The 18,143-nt window shown below is 26.7% G+C and overlaps 2 protein-coding genes across 3 annotated transcripts; one reads left to right on the top strand and one right to left on the bottom strand.

Annotated features, from left to right (window-relative positions):
* The first annotated feature begins 459 nt into the window (after nucleotides 1-459).
* LOC132939111 (caspase-3-like) lies at nucleotides 460-4,526 on the top strand. Of its 2 annotated transcripts, none has more exons than XM_061006133.1 (9): nucleotides 460-690; nucleotides 800-1,067; nucleotides 1,154-1,296; nucleotides 2,963-3,098; nucleotides 3,162-3,335; nucleotides 3,430-3,656; nucleotides 3,719-3,858; nucleotides 3,970-4,079; nucleotides 4,147-4,526. In XM_061006133.1, exons 2-9 carry the CDS (start codon nucleotides 933-935, stop codon nucleotides 4,315-4,317), a joined length of 1,236 nt encoding a protein of 411 aa, XP_060862116.1. In that variant the 5' UTR covers nucleotides 460-690; nucleotides 800-932; the 3' UTR covers nucleotides 4,318-4,526. The 2 variants fall into 2 exon arrangements, with proteins under 2 accessions (XP_060862116.1, XP_060862115.1); XM_061006132.1 differs by having other exon boundaries at nucleotides 460-717.
* A 306-nt stretch (nucleotides 4,527-4,832) lies between these two features.
* LOC132939113 (corepressor interacting with RBPJ 1) lies at nucleotides 4,833-9,406 on the bottom strand. Its single transcript, XM_061006134.1, has 7 exons — nucleotides 9,188-9,406; nucleotides 8,573-8,667; nucleotides 8,349-8,498; nucleotides 7,422-7,522; nucleotides 7,110-7,282; nucleotides 6,657-6,733; nucleotides 4,833-6,587 (listed from the first exon to the last, which is right to left on the bottom strand). Exons 1-7 carry the CDS (start codon nucleotides 9,257-9,259, stop codon nucleotides 6,470-6,472), a joined length of 786 nt encoding a protein of 261 aa, XP_060862117.1. The 5' UTR covers nucleotides 9,260-9,406; the 3' UTR covers nucleotides 4,833-6,469.
* Nucleotides 9,407-18,143: the final 8,737 nt, after the last annotated feature.

Genomic DNA, 18,143 nt, shown 5'->3' with positions numbered 1-18,143 from the left:
CTGATCGCTCCTCAAACGTACCATCGGTACCTAGTAACAAACTATCAAAACAAAATGATCCCCAACAGTAGACAAATGGGTAAATTTTATTATTCGTTCCTACGTTCCATCGGTACAAACACTTTTGATAATATAATATTTTATTTTGATCCATATAATTATTTAAGGCTTAGGCAAGTGCCTAAGTTAATTTTTAAAGTTTCAGTTTATTTATTTTACACCTAATCATTATTTTTTGAGGGTAAAGTGAAGTGATTTTTTTATACTATTTCATCTTATCGAAAACTCTATAAAATTCTTGAAAAGAAAATTCCAGCCGTAATCCTAAAAAAGAGTTTATAGGTCCAGCGCTCATTGCGGATATCATTAATTTTGGTTTTATGTTGGCAACGAATTCAACGCCGCCAGGTTTCAGTCTTGATTGTTATCATACAATGGATTTAGGAAGTAATGTTGTGCTTATGATTATTGACTATAATTGACTATAATTGACTATTGAGTCATGAGTCATGATTCATGAACAATACTTTTCTGCTTCTAAGTTCTAAGTTCTATAATTTTCATGGTTGTGCAATACGTCATGAGCTGCATAATATAGATGATAATAATAATAATTTATTATATATATGACTTCATATTTATCTGCTGTGGTCTTAATGATTCAACATATCAACAGTCAACAGGCAACAGGTAAAAACAACAGACCAGACGTAACAAGTAACTATTATTTTTATAAGATACTATAATGTCTATGTTTGTGATATTACTTGTTTACTAATTACTACTTATTTACTATTAGACTGTGGCAATTAGTGACTAACATAACGGTATTTACATCAAGTGTTCTTATAAATTACCTACCAACAAACAATACTTTAGTACGTTACTTAATTTTGAGTATATTATACTGATATTGAATTTGCTCAACTATAATGGAACAACATCATCGAAAATTGATTAATAAGCGTATGTCAGAATTAGTATCTGTTACTTTTGATTTGAAAGCCATTGTGGATATTCTATTTGAAAGAGTTGTAATTAATAAATGGATGAAAGACTATATTTTGGTAAGACATTTTCATTTAATTGTATTCTTTTCTTACACATTACTTATGGAATACAAATATTTTAATTTATACTTGTATTGTTGTAGGGTAATGAGGGAGAATCATCCAAAACAACAAAGTTGTACGAAGTAATCCAAGGACGGGGACCTGACGCATTTACAGATATATGTGAAGTATTAAAAGAAACCAACAACATAAAAGCTTACGACATTTTAACTTCCAAAACATGGTACCTCACTCTTACTTATTAAAAAGATAATAATACATTTCTATATTAAATTTAATTGAAGTGTATTGGTTTTAAAGTTTTACATTGATATTGTTTTTCTTATAATATTCTAATCGTATGGTATACAGATTGAATCGCAGATATTTCATCACTGTCATAAAAACCTGCCCACAGACATTTTGTCCCCGTCAATTACTGAAGTAGGATGTTTGGCCCTCGGTATTTCAAATTCAAAATTGTATTTGTTTTTATAAAATTTAAAATGTCTGTATAATTTATATTAATAAAATATAAACATTTTAAAGTATTATAAAATTACCTACAATATAATTGTTATCAGTCAAATTTAATTTGTAAATAATATAAGTAGGTATATAAACTATATTTTTTTTTTTTATAAGAAATATACAATCTGTACCCTGAGACAAAATAAGAATATGGGCTAAATTACAGTGACATGAGTGAGTTGTTGGAAGAAGCCACTCAGTAATGACACTTCTTATTGACATGACTAAACTTAAACTGTATAAAAATATAATACATTTAGGTACAATACAAATACATTTACACAATTATTTATATTTTAATAGTTCAGTCACTATTTATTTAATATTTAAAATTTCAATACCTTATTGAAATTATTTACATTGAAATTACTTTGTCTTATTCAAAAATAAAAAATTTCAGTATAATCATTAAATTTAAATTAATTGCCATAATTTATAAATATTATAAGTAAACTACTAAGGCTAATGTCTTATAACTTCTGGAAGCCAAATATCCTATCTTAATAATTTACTGGAACAAAATGTCATGGCCTGGTGTTTTGAGGCGTTTAAAACATCTGTTTACCATTCAGAGTGCATATACCAGAATACCACCAGTGTATAATATTATAATTATATACCAGGTGATTTATATAATATAAACACTCATATATCAAAAATTATTACCATTTTTACTAAATTATAATGTAATAGGTATTAGGTATAATAAATGTATTAGATTTACCATTACCATAATATTATAACAATTGAAATATTTTTTATTTTCAATGTCTATTATTATTTTTTTTCAAGAATATTAATTATTTTAAAAGTTACCTTGCAAATTACATTTTTGTTAGAAGTTTTCTAAAAATGTGTATAGTACCTATAGAATAGGGAGCCAAACAACTTTACCAGAGGAATTTTTTTAATTTTTTTTTTTTTTTTGTTTGCTGATAGGTGAAAATAATGGTGAAATCAGAATTTTATAAAAACTCTGAGTTTTAATGTTATAACTATTTGGAGTTTGTTGTTTTTAATTTTTATCTATCCTAACAACATATATAAACCCGACAGATTCATTTGCTCACTAGGGCAGTTTAAATCAAAAATATATCCCTCGATTTGTTTTATAAAACCATCTTAGTAGGTCCATAAAACCGAAAAAACAAACCTCAAGTGGCTATGAAGTTAAAATTTAAAATTTCCTCAACATTTTGATATTGTCGTTGTTCTCAGCATATAAAAATACATTTGTTTGCAAAAAAAAAACCGCTTTCTAAAATAATTTTATACCTAACATAGTAAAGTCAGCCACAACATTTGTGTTTATTAATTAGTTATTTTTTATATACTTTTAGAATATGAACTATTATTTACAATGTATTCATATTTTTCAGCGAAAAAGAGGAAGATCAATTAAGTCCATTGGACAAAGAATTTAACAAAATCATATTAAATCATGATGACTCGTATGTCAAAGTTCATCCTGAACTCAAAATCATGGAAAAATATGAAGCAAAATTGAACACTGATGTATGTTTATTTTAATATAATGTTAAATGTTAAAATATTATATTGAACCATACATTTTTACAGTTTAAGGTTTACCCAATGGAATCAAATCCTAAGGGACATGCGTTGGTTTTAAATATTAATAATATAAAATATAGAGACGAAAGAAAAGGATCAGCTGTTGACATGGCTAACTTAATGAAATTATTTCAAGGTCTTGGATATATTGTTCACCCAAAAGTAGATTTAACTGAAAAAGTAAATAAGCAAATATTTATTTATTAAATTAATATAAAGTATAAAAAGAAATCCCTTACAATATATTGACCTTCTAAATTGTTTTTGTTTGTAGCAATTTAAGAATGTTATTAATGAGTTCATTAATATATGTGAAAAGGAAAAAGCTAACTCTATTGTTGTTTTTATAATGAGTCACGGTGAAGCTGGAAAAGAGTCAACCAGATCATCAAATATATTGGCCGCGGATGGCAAACTAATAAATACAGACTGGATAATTGAACAATTTGTGTTCAATTATATTCAACATGTACCAAAGTTATTTTTTATTCAAGCATGTCGGTAGGTATACATATATTTTTTGTATTTTTGTTACATACAATAAATATATCTGTTTATTTAAGAGGAAAGAATAGTGATTTTGGTTGGAAATACCACGATGGTGAAAATAATCACTTACACGATGATAGTACCACTTTGTCTCCAAATACCACAATTGAACGACGTTATGAAGATGTATTCGTAGCATATGCCACTATTCCTGGTAAATCATAATCATTCTATAAAACTATTGAAATAATAATATAATGATTAATTTTAATAGTTTACCCTCTTTCAACAAATTATTAAATACCATAATTTTTTTTTAATATAGGGCATACTGCCAAACGTGATCCGATAGAGGGGTCGTGGTTTGTACAAAACTTGTGTGAGGTAATTCGTAAAAATGCCTATAACACTGAATTGAATGCAATGATGTTAATGGTAAATAATGATTTTTAACCATTATTTTATCATAACAAAACTAACGTTTATTTTATATATAAATTAGGTGGACAAAGAAATAGAAAATCTGAATAGCATCCATCATGGATTTCAAACAGTAGAATGGTCTTTTAGAGGTTTCAACAAATGGTTTTTCTTTAATCCGGGCGTCTATCAAGATAATTCAAAACCTGACACTGTAATGACTACTTCAACCAAACCTCCTACTGATGTTTAAAGCTGAATATCATTTTTTTAATTATAATTTACTATTTAGGTTAGTTAATGTTAAGACTGAACATTTTTTTTATATTTTTATACATATTTTCTTTTAAAAATCTATAGTACAACTGGATATAAGTTTAGTAAAATGTTTTTACTAATGCATTTTTTACCTTAATATTTGTATTTTCCATATTTATAAAAAATAAATTATATTATAATAAATGTGTATTTTTTTTTTTATTCCAAAGAAAATTGCATTAAGGGTTGAGTCATACATAGGTGTTGTGCCGTAAGTAGTTCAACCACCCATCTACCACACATTTATACGAGAACAGCAAGTGGTTATAGTAAAAAATAATGAGTAAATGAAATATGATTAAATGTTCATATAATTAGTAATCTGTGTCTTTAACACAAAAAGGGTTGATTATAAAATATAAGCTATCCATACAAAATGGACTATATCACAATCAACTAGTTGACGTTTAGTGTATAGTAGAAGCCCTTGCTGTACAATTCGAGTTCCTGTGCAACGGCTATTTAGAAACACTTAGTTCACCCAATGAATAATGATTTTAATTTTCTAATAATATAAGACTATATCTGGAAAAATTATCATCTATTAGTGACGTCGATTACATATTTTGATGTGTTACTGGAAAAAGTCCATGACCATACATAAAACAAAACATACTGCGGTGGAATCCTTTGAGTACAGAGAAAGGATCAACCATAACTATCAGGTAAATTTGTTTTATAAATTAAATACATAATATATTCATTAATCATAATAATTATTTAAATAGATTATTCTAAAAATAAAAATAATATAGGTATATTGTTTTAGCATGCTTTCAATATAATAAATAAATATAAAAAAGGCTATAAAGGTAATAAGATTTTAATATATTAAGATTCATGGTATTCTTAAAATATTTAATGAGAATAGAACAAACATCTTGATCTTGTATAAATGGTATACTTAAAAACAATAAAACGTATTGTTATTCATCGAAAGAATTACCATATTAGGACATAATATTGTATTACAGACATTTAATAACTGATAATAATTATTTTGGTATGAAAAAGTTAACTGAATTATTATAAAACTTATGTGGAGAAAGGTACAATGTTTGTGTGAGTGCAGGAGAGGAATATTAATGAATTGTAAGAGAATTATAAGAAATAGAATCTAAAGATGAATCAGAAGAAGAATGAATCCTGTACATAAATATTATTTGACTCTAGATTTTTAAAATATTTTTGAATGCATTGTAGGTAATAGGAAATCTTATTATGGAGTATTTACATTTTTACAGACACCAAAAAAGAATTATGCTCAACTTTGTCAGAATTTATGTTTAATGTGTTGAGTAAAAACTGAAGAATTATTTTTTTATTTTTTTCTATTATGGTTTGGTGAAGATGAATGTTTAGGAATTGCAACTTGCACTTGCAGATGTATATAGCTCACATTCTGTAACATTTTTAATACAACTATTATTAGAGAAAAGTTGATGCATACATCTATTCCCTCTTCAACTATATTACTAGTTGTCCTAAAAATAACAACATGTTTTTTTAATAAATATAAAATATAATAACTAAAGGGAAAAAGTTGAATTCAAACTTCCTTAATATTCCTGATCCCACAAGTTTACTTAATTTCACAAAGTTTGCCATAGCCTTATATTTTTTTTGGTGATAAGACATTACCCTTCACATAAATCTATTGAGGCCATACCAACAGTGCAGACTTAATGACTCATGAAATTTTTAACTATCGTCTGTTCACTGTCCAAAACTATATCCACTGTAGGATGTACTTTTGGTGGACCTACTAGCAAATTGATAATCAATTATTAAATACCACTAATTTGATAGATCCCAAATTTGTTGACAATATAATAATATTCTGTTGTCTTACAGAAATTTGGATAATGTGGAAAGTGAATATGACTAAATGACATTGAGAAAAGAAGAACGGATTCTCGGTTACATTAGGTTAGGATGGAATTGAAAAATGAGTTACATATATTGTACAGAAATTTTGAACATGAAGGTTCTGAACCATTTTAGAATCGTGTACCTTAATGTAGTACTATAATGCATATATTTATGCACAGTAAATAGGTAAAAAAAATCATAAAATTTCAACTAATTTAATCTGAAGAGTCGCTGCTTTCTTTTTTATTTTTTTTTTGTTTCTTAGAAAGCTTTTCTTTTTTTGATATCAACCTTTGTTCTCTCATCATAATTTTGTCCATTCTATCCAAACGTCTAAAAAAAACAAAATATGTTAAATAATATTAAAGTATTTTTTATTTTGATAAAGTTAAATTAATTTACTTGAGTAATTTCATTTTTTTCCTTCTACTTAATGTTCTAACATACATAAAGAGCTCTGTATCGCTATCCTCGTTATTCTGAAAATAATAATAAATTATCAATAATTTTAAGCTAATGTATAAAGATTGAAACTTATCAAAGGTAGTGAAAAGATAAATATTTTAGCTAACATTTTAAAACTAAGTGTATTAATTAATATTCAGGATTTTTAAATGTTAAATAAAAGAAAAGCATATTATATTAATTTATATTGAGAATAACAAAGTTGGGTTGATAAAACAACAGTAGTTTATCTGAATAAAAATTACCACAAAAATCACATGAATAAAAATTTGAATCAAGAACATTTTTAAACTCATTAGTAATTATTTTTTAGTATTTTTAATTAAATTGTATAAATTATAAAAGGAAAAATTTACATAATACCAAATTAAAATCAATATGGTAACTTACATTAAATGATATTTGTTGTTGGGTAGAAGCAGCACTTTTTTTCAATTCCAAACCATCTTCTCGCATTTGTTTTATTAATTCTTGTGTTTTTTTATTGGCACTAGAACCATTTGTTGCATTACTTGTTACAGCTTCAGATATGCTTGCTTGGTTGAATAAGGAGCATTCTTTGTCTATAAAATACTTTTTTTTAGTATATTGTATTTGGATTTTTTTTAAATTAATTTTCTTCTTAATATTGACTAACTATGATGTAAAAATCAGTACAATATAATATAAATTGTATACTAATATATTTTGAGATATACTTACCAGTATTAATATGACCCCATTTGTGGCATTTTATACATCTGACGTTCCTTACTTGAATACCAAATGGCTGGTCACGAATTTCTTGATCCCCTTTGCAATAACTATAGAGAAAAACCATTTAAAATTAGTAAAAATATGTAATTTTTAATTTTATCCCACAAAAAAATACAATTTCAAATGTATGTTGATTGATTTAAACATATTTTTGCTTAAGCATTTGGGAAGAGTGTTCTTAAAGATTCAAAGTTAGTTACTGAGAGTAGGTAGCGAAGGTAATTACTAAGTTTGGGAGATGTTGAAATTTAATTTTATCAGTAAAGATGAAAAATTGATATTTTTATTTAAAAAACCAATTATGACCACAGGTTGAAAACCATTGGTTTAAGTGAGAATTTTTTACCTAAGACACAGAATAGGTTTAATATTTATAAAAATGAAACTCGGGTAATGCCAGGTGTACCTACCCACTTGTATATTATATCAGAAAAATAATAATGTACATTAGCAATAATATAGGTAATACGTTTATAATAAAACAGATTAACAACTAATAAAATACTTAAAGTTATTATGTAAATTTTCATCTGTACCAATACATAACACATAAAGGGTAATATACAAAATGAAAACAACTCATAGTATTATTATATGGAACATCCAATATTCTATTAATATGTACTGTTATTTTTTCAGTTCAAAGACTAAATTTAATGTTCCATGTTTTGCAAACAGACTTAGTATTTTTTTTCCTATAACTTTTAATTAGCCAGTGTTAAGGTACAGACAATTTACTGTTTTAACAATAATATATTAGACACCTAATGGTAAACAAGAAAAAAGTGATTTAAACAAAAAAAATTATTATTGACAACGCTAAAATATGTTCAATATTAAAAACAATTTTAGCATTTTATAGTAGGTACTTACTCTTCTCTGGGGGCATTAAATTTTCTTTGCCATTCAAATTTATATTCTGGCTCATTGTCTTCACGTTCCCTTTCTTTTTTGGCACCCGGTGGTGGTTCATACATGAAATTTACACTTAACTTATCTTTGCTTTCTTTTGACAACAATGCCCTAGAAAATATAAATTTACAAAATAAATAAAGCATATCAAACAAAGTATAACATATTGTTATTAAGTATTTTACTTGTTATTATAAAGATCTTGTTCTTTTTCATACTGTAAACGTAGTTCTTCTTGACGTTTTTTATCTTTATCCGATTTTTGTTCTGCCATCCATACCTATAAATTATTAAAATAATTATAGATGCAAATTGTAACATTTAAGAGAACGTCACAGCCTCATGTTCTGTCTCCAACTTAAAAATAGATAACATAGATACCTAGCAAATGTGATTTCAGTAGTTCCAATTTTATATAATTAACTTTAATATTATAGTGAATTGACCTAATATCAATCATAAAGGTAAGAACATTATCCATGTTTTATTGTTAGTTGTTTACAATTTTTAATCGTTAAGCAAGTCCTGAGCATTTTTAAATTTTAATATTGGTTATACAACTTTATTAACTCCTCTTAAAACTGGATTTTTATAGTTCTAATAAAAGTGTGTAACTTATCAATAGTAGTTTAATATCAAGACATTTAAAGTTTAATGATAATATAAAAATATTTTATTAAATGTATGATTATTCATAGTTATAAAAATAATAAGTTAAAAACTAATAAATTATTAAGTTTTGTTGCACTTTTATCAGATATGTTATATGTTGTGTTCTTATGTTGTGAAGAAAAACTTACTCGTTTTAAATTATCTCTTGACGCTGGATGAAAGAACTTTTTACACATGTAATTATTAAAACCTTTCCCCATTTTAGACTAATGTCAAGTACAAACAGTTAGCAAATATAGTAAACACAATGATTTATACTTTTTTGTATGATGATGAGTGTTTATTGTGAGTATTTATTAAATAATAAATAAATAATGATTCTTGTTTGGGATTAAGCATTATTTTGATAACAATATTTATATACAAAACCCATGTACAAGACAAAACCTAAGCAATTAGAGTGGGGTTATTTATCAACCATTGATAAGAACAATATAACCAATATAACCACGGTTGAACCACAGTATTACCGTATTAATATGTGTTTTAAAATATATGATTTATTATTTTGCAGTTGGGAACAATGTTTGATTTCTTTTCAAATTGGTAATTTAATTTAATTTGGATTTTTGAACATTGGAATCTTAAAATAGTTGTATTTCGAAAATTTTTATAAAAATGATGTACAAACATGTGCCAATTTTAAAATTTAAATTAAGAAAAAACTTTAAAAATGCTCCAAAAATCTTTAAATGCAAAAAAGACCTTTAAATTTAAAATCATCAAAAAATTTAATGTAGGTATGTTATAAAACAGGTATCACGTAGCTAGATTTGGAAAACAATGTAAAATGAATATAGTTTTCCCAAGCTCAATCATTACCGATATAATATATATATATTTTTTTTTTACAGTGATTTTATTACACTCGATTATGAACGTTGCTTTTATAGATTATGAGATGCAATGGTGGAAGTGTCAACCAAGTTTGTATACTTTTTTGATAAAAAAATTAAATGATCATAGATGGCATACCTACAATAGGTTCAACTTTTAAAGTTTGTGGTATTCAATGACTGAATAAGTTAGAAATATTTAATTTTATAAATTACTCAAAATTGTAAAATCAACGGTAACATTTTATTTATTAAAAAAATATTTATTTGTTAATATATAAAATTACAAAACAATTAATTAAAATTAACTAAGTTTTAACTAACTATCTACATGTAGGTAATTCATAAATATTTTTACATTCCTTGTCTATAGGAAAGAAAACATTTCACAAAAATACTTTATAACTATAATTTTTTGACATATCATCCCGAGCCCGACGGACTAATGTACAAACTTCAAAAGTTCTTACCCACCCCTCTTTTCCTCTTGATAAAATCATATCTGTCAAATCGTTTCTTTACTGTTCGCCTAAACAACACCTACTCAACCCGTTACACTATTAGAGCTGGAGTCCCACAAGGAAGTGACATCGCTCCATTCCTTTACTCGATTTTCACTCATGACATACCTACCCAAGACATTTTATACATCTTTAGGCACATACGCTGATGACACGCTAATAACCGCCTCCCACGAAAGCCACGTCACAGCTAGTGAAATGATCCAAAACCATTTAAATATGATCAGCTTGTGGGAAAACAGAGGGAAAATCAAAAATAAACGAAACTAAATCTGTTCAAGTAACTTTTTCACTACGTAATCTCGATTCTCCACCTATTACGTTAAACAATATAACAATTCCTAAGGCAAACGAAGTTAAATACCTTGCGCTAACTCTTGACAAACGCTTAACCTGGAGCCCACACATACAATTTAAACGTAAAACTGTTAACTCTAGACTTCACATCCTCAGACCACTCTTAAAATCCAAACTTTCCCTTTCCAATAAACTTACTATATACAAATCAATAATTCGACCAGCTTGGACATCTGCAAAGCCCTCTAACACCAACACGCTTCAAGATTTTCAATCTATCTGCCTACGATTAATAACATCTTCTCCTTGGTATTTCACAAACAATAATCTTCACAAAGACCTAAAAATTCCTACATTCAATCAATTAGCAAAAGCCCATTACTCTAAATTTTACTCCAACTTAAACTCTCACAGTAATCCATTAATAAAGCAACTTTCTTCCACCTCACTTCCTGGCAATGTAATTAAAAGACTCAAAAGACAGTGGCCTAGAAACCTACTAAACTGTTACTCTATGGGATTCAGTATTATTTTGATAACAATATTTATATACAAAACCCACAGATATTTATTATATTTAAATACTTCTATAATATAGGACAAAAGAAAACATTTTTCAATGTATTTTCATTTTTATTTACGATTTAATTCTATTAAATTTATTTTTAATTTATTTATATCATACGTGATATAATTTTATGTAATTGAAAGTTTTCAAAACAACTGCAAAGGCAAAAATCAATTTATGTTTCACTGAACTTATTTAATTATAACAGTTTAGTTGACATATTTTTTTTACACAACACATGTCATTTTATGGTTTACCATTGTTTTTGGGTAAAATAATTACTAGTTTTAAATAATAGGACTAACCATTGATCGTCGCCTCACCTGGGCGCAACATGTAAGGGAAAAAAAACTCGCCCTAAATGCACGCATCCGATTGCTCAAAACACTATTAACTAACAAACACACTAAATTAAATATCAAATTGCTTATTTACAAATCTTTAATTAAGCCTATGTGGACATATGGGCTCCAACTGTGGGGCAATGCCAAAAAATCCAATCTCAACAAAATACAAACCGTACAAAACAAAATCTTGCGCTCCATCACCAATGCTCCTCCTTATGTTTCAAATTTTACTCTCCACTCTGACTTAAAAATGAAAACTATACACGAAGAAGCCAAAACGTATTACAAACGTTTTTTCAACAAACTGTCTGCTCACTCAAATCCCCTAATATCCGGTCTGGCCACTCACACGATTCCTGGAAACCCTCCACGGCGCCTAAAAAGAAACTGGTGTAGAAACCTGCTTAATGAATAACGGAGGAAAAAAAAAAAAAAACAATTTAAAACAATTAAAAAAAAATGCAATAATAATTAAAAAAATATTTAGTTACACAAATTAGGAAGTGCTATCACTGGATGGTTTCTTCCCTCACCCTATTCATGTATTTTCTTTTTAATGTAGCACATATTCTCATTATGCCTATGGGTATAGATTGTATATTCTCTAATAAAAAAAAAAAAAAAAAAAAAAAAAAAAGTTTTAAATAATAAAATATATTAGAATATTAAATAAAAAAAAGGTGGATAAGTGGATGTCGCTCTGCTGTACAGTAGGTTACAAGTGGGTCACTGTAATGTATGCAATTATAAACATTCAGTCAATATTTCATGTCCCTACGGTCATTTGTTTTAGAGTTACACCAAAAACCAAAATCGATTTTCTCGAAAACAGATTTTGCGTAAAAATTCCCGTTTTTCCTTAATTTTTCTTTTGTTTTCACGTCACGTTTGAAAACTACTGGGAAATTTTTACTTTTGACCCCCAAAGTACCAATAAGATTCACTTTCCTATCAGAAAAGTTACTGTTGAAGAAAATCCAAGCTTTTTTACTGTTCTAAAAGGTGATGACAGACACAAAAATAAAATAAAAAACACACATTATTGTAAAATTAATACATTCATCGCTTCGCTCAGAATCTAAAAACGTACCTATTATAAAAAGGCATGTTTAACACGTTTCTGTAGTTTGATTAACTATCTATTTACATTTTTTATAAACTAAATTTAGTTATATTTTTTACGTAACTATTTTCATAACGATTACGATTAAAAAACAAATGTAATTCAAATATTACATTTAATTTGTATATTAACAATAAAATTAAAAAAAATTGGTATACCTTGTTTAAAATTATTTTCTTTAAAATATGATTTAAAATTTATAAGTTTTGCATTATGGAGGATTTTATTATTTTCAGAAGTTTATCGTAAATGGAGTTACCTAAAAGGAATTTACTGAATTAAATTAATTTTATTGTAAAATATTAAGACTGCTTATACATTTATAATAATATACAAACACCTACTTGTAATTCTAAAATCCAGGATTTAAGCGTCGGTCTCGAGGCTAGTGAACTTTTTAATACCTTTATTTTTAAATTATATTAAATCTATACAGCCATTTAGGTGGGATTATCTTATGTTGGAAAGAAAATCCATGCCAAAAAATGAATACAAAACATAATATTATCAAGTTGCTAAAAATGCAAGGCACGGCTTTATTAATTTATTTTGAGTAAAACTTACATTCAAAAATTCAGCAAGCGTAACATAGGTATAGACAACTTGTAATACCTTTATACTATAGTAAGATTAGTTACAAAATAGGTAATTAATTTTGAGATTCAGACTTTAATTTTAGATTCTGAGCGAAGCGATGAATGTATTGATTTTACAATGATGTGTTTTTTTTTTTTTTTTTTTGTCTGTTATCACCTTTTAGAACTGGATTTTCTTCAACAGTAACTTTTCTGATAGGAAAGTGAATCTAGTTGGTACTTTGGGCGGTCAAAAGTAAACATTTCCCAGTAGTTTTCAAACGTGACGTGAAAACAAAAGAAAAATTAAGGAAAAACGGGAATTTTTACGCAAAATCTGTTTTCGAGAAAATCGATTTTGGTTTTTGGTGTAACTCTAAAACAAATGACCGTAGGGACATGAAATTTTGACTGAATGTTTATAATTGCATTTCCTATACACCATAACATTTTCCAAATATTTTGACTTATTTTGAGCTGTTTACAAACATTGTCAATTTAAAAAAAAACGGAAAAATCACGAAAATTAGCAAATTATTATGAGTTGAGAATTCATAAAAAATTTTCTTTCTAAATCTAAGATTTGAAAATGTAATATAAGATTACTCATAAGTTTGTCTACCTTCATCAAAAAAAAATGTCTACAAGAAACTTAAATTAAATTTTTATGAGCGTCTGAAATTTATATTTTTACAACATTTGATATTCACTCGATTTCTCATGTAACAATTTTCTTATTTTATTGTAATTAAAAAACGAATGACTGTAGATACTTGAAAATTTCACTGAATGTTTATATTAGCATTGTCTATACACCATAACATTTTGAAACTATTTTGACTCTTTTTGAGCTGTTTACGGACATAGTCAGTTTTCAATATTTTTAGGTTTTTTTTCTATAAATATCAATAAAATTGTATTTGTTAGGTAAAAAAGCGTGAAAATTTAATATAAGGCTCCTGATATATCGTTCTAATAGCAGTTGAAAAATATTAAAAATACATAGGCACAATTTTTTTTTTATAAGCATTCAAAGTTCAAATGTTGACAACATTTATCAAATTTATAATTTATTAATTATTTTGTAGTTAAAAATGTATAAAATGTTTGACTTTTATGGCTAAGGATTGAAAATTTAAAACAAGGCTCCACGTAAATAGGTTATATATAAATTACTTTATTCACAATAATATCATCAAATATACTTGGTAATATCATAGTTTGACTGACCGTTTTCGCTCAGAATCGTTTTTCTTATACAATGATATTATATCATTGAATTCAAATTTAACACCATCCATTACAGTGACCCACTTGTAACCTACTGTACAGCAGAGCGACATCCACTTATCCACCTTTTTCATGTTAAATATTTAAGATTTTAATTATTCATTATTTATTTAACTGCATTACGTAATTCATAATACATCAAAGCTCAATACATTAAAAATTAATATAACAGAAAGTAGACACAAACAGAGTTCATCGAAACTTAACGGTCGAAAAGACATTTTCTCCCTGACCATTATTGTTAGTAACAATAAGAGATATTTTCTACCCGACGTGGGTCTTTTACTCTTACTTGTTGTTGTAAATCCTAGATTCACCTAGTGATCAGGCTCTGTTGGTAAATACTAAATGGTAACATATTATGTTATTGCAGATAACTAATAACTAATAGGTACCTAAGTAATAAGTAAATAAGTAATATTTTAAGTAAAATTGTACGCTGAAACTAGTCAGACTACCAAAGTATACCAATTATTAGGCAGTTAGCGTTGAATATATTATATTGAGGTATTGTATGTTAAAGCGAACTGTGCCATGTGTATTAAATAAATTTTTTCTTGTAGTATAATATATTGCTTAGTTTAAGTTTTTAATGGATAAAATAAAAACTATGGAGACAACGTATAGTTGTTGGATACTCTTGTTTTAAGTGTTAGCAATAATTTAAAATAAAAAAAAAATATGCAACTACCTCCTACACATAAGATACCCTTCTCATTTTTAAACTAATTAGATAAATCCAATATTTAAACACATTTTAAAAAAGGTGTAAAATGAGTGTATTTATAAAAAAATTAATTTATTATATTTTAAATTTCTGACGTTTTTGATAAAAATCGAGTTATGATTGGTACTGCGTACACAAAAGAGTGTAGTAGCGTGGGTTTTAAAATGAGATTCTGTTGTTTTTATATTTAATTATACTAGTTTTAGGTATTTAGGTACCTATGCTTGTTTTCAATATGTTTGCAAACAAGGACAGGTACCTAAATACGAAGTATATGATAAATATCGAAGTTTATGATCAGAGCATTTTTTCTACCAGAAAAGTTGAGAAGTTACAAACATTTTAAAATACCTCAAATAAACGTATACAATTTTCAGACTAGACTAACCAAAAATTAAATTGTAACAAATTTTCAAGCCCCCTCCATTGAAAAATCCTGCATACGCCATTGAATACATTCATCGCTCCTCTAGTCCTTTCAGAATCTAAAACACATATTATATAATCTTGGAATTAGCACTAAAATAAATATGTACTAAACCAAAAATTAATGCAAAGAGTTAGTTAAATACCTACTCAAAACTAATTAACTAACCGTTAAAAATTCGGTTTATGTAATATATCGAAGTATACCGAAAAATATTTTGTATACTTTTCAAAAATGTTGTTTTTCAATAACATTAAAAATGTAAAAAAATATTTTTAATAAAGTTAAGACTTTTCTAAATAATGAGTGTATAAACACATAAATAGATCACCTTCAACCTTGTCTACTTCGTATGTAATAAAATTCTCCATTAAAATAGTTTTAGTTATATCCCGGAGGTATGTGAGATAAGGAGAAATCAGGGGATGATAATTGATAAAATATATTTCCTCTCAAAGAAACGTTCAAAATATCCTACTGAGTGTATAGAAACTATAAATAAATAATATATAATACAATACTGCGATAGAATCTAATTTTCCAGCCAAAACAATTTATTGTCAACATTAATATATTATTTATTATTATTATTTATTATTATTACATTATTTATCCTTATTCGATTCGGGTTATTTACAAACGCCGCCAAACAGGATGCTGATCTATTGATGGTAAAAAAGTACTAAAGCCCTTTGGGACCGATCAGTGTTTCGGAACTTTCAAGTTTCAACCACAAAGATATAAATAAAGATATATATTATATATATAGGTTGATTCGCCACGCATGCTCACTCCCATTTTTTTCTTTGGTAATACATTTATTCAGATTCTGATTTTTTTGAATTTTTAAATAAACTGAAAAAAGTATACTTTTAAATGAGAACCTTCTTTTTTACCGTACATTTTTCAGTGGATTATTTTTTTTATACATTTTGATGTACCTAATTCAAAATTTGATTACAAAGTTTCTTAGTTATTAAAATATTTTAAAGTCATTTTTAAATTGTTTAGAGATTTGTAGGGTTTTTAGTGCATTTAGTACTAAAATCCGGGTTTGAGATTTTTACTTAAAATAGAAGCTTTGTGCTAACAAGATTCTTACCTAATCGAATATTATTAATCGTCATTAAGTTTTAAGTTTTAGCTATTAATCTACTTGTCCGAAATTTGAATTTTATAGATCGAAATATTCTTGTTGTCATTCAATAGAGGAATCAAAACTTGAAAAATGATAACGATAAAAAAAGTAAAAAATATTTTTTTGTTACGACTTAAAATAATTATGTAAAATAAATATTTTTTAAAACCTTCTGAAATAACGAGTGTCTTAATAGTTAAGAGGATATCAGCGCATTATTTGTTTTCTCTCTCTAGCCCACGCGCAACATAAACAATTGACATAAACATAATTTTAATTTACAAAATTTTTTTTGTTTATTTTGAATGTTGAATACAAATTCAAATAACAATAAAATATAAAACCGATATTTTATTCCCTCTAAAATATTGTTCTCTATCTTTTTTGTAATAGGTAATTTTACTCTAACATTACTTATAAACATAGAAAAAACGATTCTGCGCAAATACGTTTTGTCTATGTTGCGCGTGGGTCAGAGAGAAAAACCAAATAGTGCGCTGACATCCTCTTAAATACATCACCCCGTATAATAATATATAGCATTATGCTTTTTACTACAACCTTCGTTCCATAATATAATAATATACTGCATCGATCACTCAGGTACCGAGTGGGCATGCTTAAAAACAATAACGAGTATGATAATACTATTTAATATGGGGGAAATATTATCAGTCTTTTAAAACTATAAATCTTCCGCAAGACACTGTTATTTTAAATAGTGTGTGAGTGGCAGTGGAGTCATTTGTGCGAGATGTACATAAGCCGATTTTCAATATAAATAATGATAAAATATAAAATCATCTTTTTTGAAAATGTTTAATTCAATTTTAATATTATACTTTATACAGATGAAATCATTTTTCATTAGTTTGTAGTAATTTTATTTAAATTGAAACTATGTATTATATAATAATATATAATATCTTCATTTTTTTCTTTATTTGCCACTATATCTTGCTTCAGGTCGTTTTGTATCAAATACCCCAGGGCCACTAGTTCAAATAATTTCAACGCATTGTCGGCCTACATTGGGCATTCTATATATACATTTCCAGATCTTCTAATGTGCCTGCAGTAACGTTAAGTTCATAATAATATATAGGTAGTCTAGTGCTTATTGTGCTTGAGAGGTTAAGCCAATAGGTACTCGTGTACCTAAGATATATTATAATATTGTATAAACACACGTTCGAGACATGTGCAGGTTAGTGCACTGATTACGTTTTCTCACG

The sequence above is a fragment of the Metopolophium dirhodum genome, chromosome 2, assembly GCF_019925205.1.
Source record: "Metopolophium dirhodum isolate CAU chromosome 2, ASM1992520v1, whole genome shotgun sequence".
Lineage (NCBI taxonomy): Eukaryota > Metazoa > Arthropoda > Insecta > Hemiptera > Aphididae > Metopolophium > Metopolophium dirhodum.
The sequence above is the reverse complement of the archived record's forward strand: the minus strand, read 5'-3'. Positions and strand labels throughout refer to the sequence as shown.

Excerpts from the sequence above, each read along its gene's own strand:
- LOC132939111 (XM_061006133.1), top strand. The coding sequence starts at position 933 with ATGGAACAACATCATCGAAAATTGATTAATAAGCGTATGTCAGAATTA. Across the intron at positions 3,657-3,718 it reads TTTTTTATTCAAGCATGTCG|AGGAAAGAATAGTGATTTTG; the intron begins GTAGGTATACAT and ends TGTTTATTTAAG. Across the intron at positions 3,859-3,969 it reads AGCATATGCCACTATTCCTG|GGCATACTGCCAAACGTGAT; the intron begins GTAAATCATAAT and ends TTTTTAATATAG.
- LOC132939113 (XM_061006134.1), bottom strand. The coding sequence starts at position 9,259 with ATGGGGAAAGGTTTTAATAATTACATGTGTAAAAAGTTCTTTCATCCA. Across the intron at positions 8,499-8,572 it reads CAAGATCTTTATAATAACAA|GGCATTGTTGTCAAAAGAAA; the intron begins GTAAAATACTTA and ends TATATTTTCTAG. Across the intron at positions 6,588-6,656 it reads AAAAAAATGAAATTACTCAA|ACGTTTGGATAGAATGGACA; the intron begins GTAAATTAATTT and ends TGTTTTTTTTAG.